The 7,053-nt window shown below is 50.9% G+C and overlaps 1 protein-coding gene across 1 annotated transcript in view; it reads right to left on the bottom strand.

Annotated features, from left to right (window-relative positions):
* Positions 1-7,053, bottom strand: part of ODAD4 (outer dynein arm docking complex subunit 4) — a 27,666-nt gene that overhangs the window by 1,135 nt on the left and 19,478 nt on the right. Inside the window, exons 10-11 of the mRNA XM_007447157.1 lie at positions 4,071-4,171; positions 2,258-2,342 (exon numbers count right to left, since the gene is read on the bottom strand). Coding sequence (XP_007447219.1) covers positions 2,258-2,342; positions 4,071-4,171 — 186 coding nt within the window. The remainder of the gene's footprint in view (positions 1-2,257; positions 2,343-4,070; positions 4,172-7,053) is intronic.

Raw genomic sequence — 7,053 nt, 5'->3', positions numbered from 1 at the left:
AGGGCCCAGGGGGGGAGAGGCCGGGGTTCGAAAAAAAAAAAAAAAAAAAAAAAAAAAAAAATTGCATAGTGTTACTGATTCGAGTTTGCAGTCAAGGGACCTGAGATCGATAAAGGGGAAATCACACACGATGGTTACATTGCAAATAAATAACTGGCAGAGCCAGGATTTGAACCCAGGACAGTCTGCCCCCAGACCACATTCTTTCTTTTTCCCTATGAGAACTAGCACAGGTGCTGGGAAAGGACAGGGGCTTCTGCTCCAGCATCCCCATTCTGCATTTCCCTTTGTCCCTGGGAAGCATATTCATCATTTGTTGGGAGGTTCCCCGTAAAAATGTGAGCAGATTGTGGTGGAAGTTCGGATGGAGAGCAATTTTACAACCCAAGGGATCTTTGCTCGTTGTTTTTACCAGCTACAGAGAAAAGTTACCAATCCTTTCCTGAGTCCCCTCCACATTCTCTTCCTGGAAGTCCTGGTTTCTAAGCCGCCTATAGGGGCTCTGGGTTCAGAGCAGGAAAATGACGTGATTTGGCCAAGACACATGCAATGCTGCCACCTGCTGTCCGGGAAGGGAAGTGCCCAGCAGCTGCCAGCCTCAGGGCCTTCCAGAGGAGTTTTCAGGATGCCTTTCCCAGCACTCCGTCGGCCAAGGGAGGAGGATGCTTGGAGCATCTGCCATTTCCCTGCTGTACCCTTCACATTATTGCTTCTGTGGCTTCTGAGAGCAGTTCCAAGGGTGTATGGAGGCAGAGGCAGATCTTCTCTGAGGGGATCTGGCCACCATGTGGCAGGTGCTGGATAATAAAAGGCTGTCATCTGGCTGCTCAGGTGCCCAGAAACCCCATGCCCAAATGCCCGCTGCTGTACCTGGATCAGAGAGGGTTTCAGCCTCGGTGCCTGCAAGGGGCTCTGTCTCCCAAGGAGCCCGGAGCCCCAGCCCCAGCTACCCTTTACTGCAATTTGGCTGGAGGGAGGGCCCCTCAGAGGGAAAAGCATGGGTTCCAGAGGTAGGCTGCTGGAGACTGGAATCCGCTGTGGAACTTTAACCCCTCTGCCTCCATGTCCACTCCCGTAAAATCAAGCACGGAATACTTATTTCTTAGTGCTCTGGGATCAGATGAGTCGATATGTATAAAGCTTAGACAAGTGCCTGGCATGCAGGTAGCACCGGGTGGAGGTCAGCTTCTCTTATCATCCCTGCCCCTCTGGGGCCCATCCCCGGTCCCTGTCAACTGTGGGGCCTGGAGTCCCAGCCACTTCCTCTGCCCTCACTCCTTTCATGGGAGCCAGTCAGACAGCCTAGAGCAAGGGGGGGATCAAAGGCCTCTCTACTCCCTGGAGCCCTCGGGAGAAAGAATGTGATAAGGGCTAGACTGGCCAGCAGGAGCACAGCCCTGCCACCTATGCACCTCAGCTGGCCCTTGGGTCCCCTGCCCCGACCCCTGCGCTGCCCACTGCTGGCCCTGAAGAGCAGCTGCCAGCAGCAGGGGAGCGTGTGGCTCTGAGTCAGACTGCTGTGTGACGTGGGCAGATCACTCAGGCTCCAGTGCCCCCAAAACAGTACCTACCTCCTAGGTGGTGAGGACCAAGTGAGATCATTCTGTCTAATGCTTAACCCAGTGTCGGGCCAGCGGTAAGAGGCCCCGCAGTGTAAGCTACTGTCATTCCACCTCTGTCTTTGCTCCTGCTGTTTCCCACCAGAAATGCCCTCAACCTTCCATCTTGTATCTGGAAAATGCTTGGGCATCTTTTGGAGCCTGAGGCGGAAGATTCTCCCTCTTGGAAGCATTCCCTACCTCCGCACAGAACTGGGAGCGCCCCTGCCCGGGCCCTCACAGCAGAGCACTGTCCCCCTGCACAGCAGGCTCCGGTGCAGGAGCCCTGGTCGCCGGCAACTCTAATTGCCTGGCTTTCCCACTGGGCTGTGGGCTCCTCCAGGGCAGGGACCGAGCTTCTGTCTCCTCCCAAATCTCACACCTTCCTGGCACGTGACAAACGCTCAACAAATAGTTGATGAATCGATTAAAGAAATATGGGAGTACTGAAGAAATAGGGCAGACAGCATGGGTTCTGACCCCAGCCCGAGGTCTCCCTCTCCCGTCCCAAGAAAGGCTGGGGTTGGTGGCGGCACTGAAATCAGAATACTCGGTGAGCAGTGCCAAGCCCCCGACCGCAGGAAAGCGTGGCGAAGACTGCCAGAAGGAACGCAGAGGGAGGGTTCTGAGGTTGCCGTCTACGGGGCCCCAGAACTCACCTTTCTCCTTCTTATCTTTGAGTATCTCCCTGTAGTTGGTTTTCTTCAGCTCTTCAATGATGCCCTTGTTGGCATCGTCCAGGGCCTGTGGGTGGCAGAGGAGCTGGTGAGCTCTCTTAACCCTGTGTGACCTGTCCTTTCCCCACCCAAGCCCCAGCGCCAGGAGGCAGGGCTGTGCAGAACCCTGGCCCCTCCCCTTTCCCCTGGCTCCTCTGAAGACTGCCGCCCTGAGGTTAGTGGATACTATGCACTTGGAACTCCCCACACTAAGTGGTATGAGAGATAGCACGGCTTGCAGGCAACTCAAACTCATTTCCCTCGGGCTCAGGCCTGTTCTGGGGGGTTGCGTCTGTCTACTGAGTCCCACCTTTTTACCTAAAGCTTCTCTTGGCTTCAGCCAATGTAAAAGAGACAAGGCAAAAAAAAAACAAACAAAACAAAAACAAAAACAAAACAAAACAAAGCAAAAAACAAAAATTCAAAAAAAAAAAGAGACAAGGCAAGCCCTTCAGCCCTCAGCCAGGCAGCAAGCCACGGAGGGGACTCAGCCACACACTATGGCTGGGGGCTGGCCTGCCTTCCGAGGGGCTCCCATGGCGTCTGCAGGACCCCCGGGGACCTGGAACTCAGCCTGTGTGCATCTTGAGGGCAACTCTGCCCTCTTCGTCGCAGCCCTCCCCCTGACCCTCCCCAGGGCAGAACACCACTAGACACTCAGGAAACGTCTGCCGGGCCTGGACTCTCTTGTGCAGCGTTGGTCTGCCCCCCTCGTATGCTTTCCTGCCTGGAGATGCCATTCCAGGGGGTGAAAGGTCAGAGGCCTGGTCCCATGAGGAGCCACTTAGGGCCGTGGGTCCATTTGGCTTGACAGGCGCTTCTCTTTGCCTCCTACTTTCAAAACCTGCCCAGCCTCCAAGGCGACCTCAAACCCTCCTTGAGGGGAAAGGCCCAGCCCTGCCTACCCGCTGAGGCTCTCACGCTGAAAACCCTAGTCCCTGTTGCACGGGTCAGGAACGAGGGCGTTGTGTTTTAAGCTTCCTGTAGACATCACACTTCCTGAGGGCCGGGACCACGGTCATCACCTTTGGTGCAGTGATGGGAAGACTTTAGATCTGCACTGTGTGGTACCCAGAGGCCTCACGTGGCTATTGAGCACTTGAAACATGGCTGGTGTGACTGAGGAACTGAACTGTAACTTTTACTTACTTTTCATTCCTTTTACTCTAAATGGCTGCAGGTGGCTAGCGGCTGCCTGACCAAGCAGCACAAGCGAGTGAGGCAATCACACTGATTTATTGACTCCTGGGGGCGGGTGGGGGGCTGGGGGGGGCTGGTACTTTTCAAACTGCAAGTCCTAAAATGCGCTTAGGAGGGCTCAGCCAGCATTAAAGAAAAGGAATGAAAAGAAAATAGAATAGAGTAGGAAATATCAGTGTACATAGTAAAGGTAAATATGTTTTGTAAAACTTTCTATTTTTTTTCTGTTTTTTCAAAGAAAAATATGTGTATTGAGGTGAATTCTCTGGCAGTCCAGTGGCTGGGACTCCGAGCTTTCACTGCCAAGTGTGGGGGTTCGACCCCTGGTCTGGGAACTAAGATCCTGCAAGCTGCACTGCAAGGCGTGGCCCAAAACAAAAAGTTCACAATATGGGTATTGGTTGGGTTGCTATATAAACTGATGGCAGTAACAAACAGTGGAAAGCCACTGCCCTACCCAGAATGTGCCCTGCGGTTGGGGGGTGATAAATATCTGGGGCTGAGAGCCCGGGGGCCCACCCAGCCCCAGAGCCAGCCCAGCGGGGGAGAGGCTCACGTTGATGATGGCCTGCTGTGCCTGGTTGTTATTGACGAGCTTCGCTCTCTCCAGGGCCTTCTCAAAGTTGTTCACTGCCGACTGGAAGTCTCTCAGCTTCACTGAAGAGCACGAGGGAGACAGGTAGATTGTGACATTGTGTGCTGCATGATACGGCTGCCCTGCAGGTGCCAGCGGCCCTCGGGAGCAGCCCAGGCGGGCAGCATCTGGGCCTCCCAGTACCACCCTTTCCAGACATTCCTGGGTCCTCACCCAGGACATTTCTGGTCCTCACCACTATGGACCAGAACCTGAGACGCTGAGCCTTGGATTTCAGGTGCAAAGAGTCAGTGAGGGAAGGGGTCTGTGCCCACATCATGCGTCTCCAGGGGGACAACTCCATCTTGCCCCATCTTTAGATTGTTCCAGAAAAGATCTTTTTTTTTTTAATGTTGACTCAAATTTGTTAAGAACACTGTGGAGACCAAACACACCTGGATGGGCTGGCTGTGACTCGTGGGCCAGCGGCTGGGACATCAATGCCCACGCTGGTACAATCCGAACCCAGAGAGGAGGCAGCTCCCCCGAGCTCACTCACCGGACAGGTTAGTGCTGGGCCAGGGATGATGGCCTATGGACTGATTGACTGCCCTTGAAAAGAGGTTAATTTCAGGAAGGAAGGAGAAAAGTGCTCACCTGCCAGGGTCTGGGAATACCACACTCCACTTTCTTTACACACCACTGCTTCCTCTTATAACTGAGTACCCCAAGATCCACCCCCGCTCCATGAACTGCTTTGGGATCCCCAGGGAAAGAAGGGCCTTGTGTCCATTATATCTGTGTTTAGATATAATGCAAAAGGCATTATATCTGAAAAGCAATTCTAATATAGTTCTGAAAGTCTGTGGAGTCACAGTGAATGAGGTCAATACATATTTCTTTTTCAGATACACATTTGAAAAGAAGGAAAGTCACTGTAATCCCTCAGAGACCACCCTGAATAAATGTCAATGTCGTTCGGACACCGCAGGTCGGAATAGGAGTCCTAACACTCACGGGAGTAAAGCTGAGTAAAGGCCGTTCCTTTTAACTGAATCTATAACCTGAAGTTATCTTCATTCTGGGAGCCCTTTTCCTCTTCTTTTCCCCCCTCTGTATCCACAAATCTACACATTTATATTTACACTTTCATTGAGCCATAAATCGACTTTTCTAAGGATTGTAATTGTTTCTCATCTGTGTTAGAAACACGGGAAGCAGACGAGAGGGCAGGAAGGAAGAAATGAGTATTTCTGGAGTGCTCGCTATATGCTAGCTCTTGTTCTAAGTAAGTGCTTACACGCTTAGGTATTACCTTATTTCTTCACACCAACCCTCTAGGTACATACTATTGACATAATTATCCCTATTTACGGAGGACGAAACTGAGGCACAGAGTGGCACTTGCCAGGAGGGCTCAGAGCCCAAGATCTGCCTGCTCGGCTGTGTTGCCTCTACGACCCAGTGGCTCTCGGGCTGCTGCACTTGATTGGATTTTTCCACCCTAGAGTGTGGGGAAACTGAGACCGGCAGTGAGTGGCCTGTTTCTCCAAAGGCCCTCAGGGCCTAATAAGACCTCCAGTGGCTAGGACTGGGTGCTTTCACAGCTGGGGTCTGGGTTCAACCCCTGGTTGAGGAACTAGGATCGCGCAAGCCCTGCTGCACAGCCAAAGAAAGAAAAGTCCTCACAGGAACAGGGAAGAGTTCTAGGAAAAGCCACAGTAATCATGTCTTCCCCAGTTTACAGTTTTCAAGTGGTTTTCTCTATGTTTTTAGGAAAGAATCTACAATACGTAACGAGGCCCAGGAGGCCCTGTGGATCTGGCCCCTCACCAGCCTCCTCGCTCCAGACTTTCCTGGCCCCCAGGAGCTTGACACTGGTCTCTTTCAGTTTCTTAAATCAGCCAAACTCCTGCCCCCCTCCCTAAACGCGGTCCCTTTGGCTGAAAAGTTCTGTCTTCAGATCTTGGAACAGCTGCTGCCTTTGCATTCTTAATGTTTCTGCTTAAAAGTTACTCCTCAGGCATGCGGGCAGGAGAGAGTTACCAGTTTTGCTCCCTATTGTATGCCCAGCTTTGGTGCCTAGAAGGTGCCAGGTAAGCATCTGTGATGTGAATAAGTGAATGTGTGATAAGGCCCCTGATCAGAGCACCTATCACGCTTCCTCCTTCTCTGGGGTCAGCTGCGTGCCCAGAGCAGGGCAGCTCAGCACAGTGATTAGGAGCCCGAGCTCCACTGCTTGCTTATTACTGTAAGCTATTTGTTTTTTAAGTTCATATTATGAAATCTTTCAAATATACAGAAAAGTCGGAGGAATAATATCATGAGCCCCCATTACTCATCACCCAGCTTCAAATGTCATATGACGTCACTTGTATGTGGAAGCTTAAACAATGATACACATAAACTTATTTACAAAACAGAAACTAACTCACAGACTTAGAAAACAAACTCACCAAAGGCGAAAGTTTGAGGGGAGAGATAAGTTAGGATAAATTAGGAGGTTGGGATTAACATATACACACTACTACATATAAAATAGATAAGCAACAAGGATCTACTGCACAGCACAGGAGACTCTACTCAGTGCTCTGTAATAACCTACATGGGAAAAGAATCTGAAAAAAGAATAGACCTATGTATACGTGTAACTAAATCACTCTGCTGTACACCTGAAACTAACACAACATTGTAAATCAACGATACTCCAATATAAAATTTAAAAATTTTTTTAAATATCACCAACCTTGTTTCATCTGTTCCTCCTCACCCCTGCCCCTTGCTGTTTTTTAACAACTTTATTGAGATGTAATTCACTTAGTATAAAAAGCAGCCGTTCGTAAGTATACAGTTCAATGATCTGGGGTAAATTTATAGGCTTGTGCAATGATCAGCACAACCCGATTTTAGAACTTTTCCATCACCCTAAAAAGTTCCCTCACGTGACCTGGGGCAATCTGCTGAA

The sequence above is a fragment of the Lipotes vexillifer genome, unplaced genomic scaffold (genome assembly GCF_000442215.2).
Source record: "Lipotes vexillifer unplaced genomic scaffold, Lipotes_vexillifer_v1.1 scaffold541, whole genome shotgun sequence".
Taxonomy (NCBI): Eukaryota; Metazoa; Chordata; class Mammalia; order Artiodactyla; family Lipotidae; genus Lipotes; species Lipotes vexillifer.
This window is presented reverse-complemented; position numbering and strand designations above follow the sequence as displayed.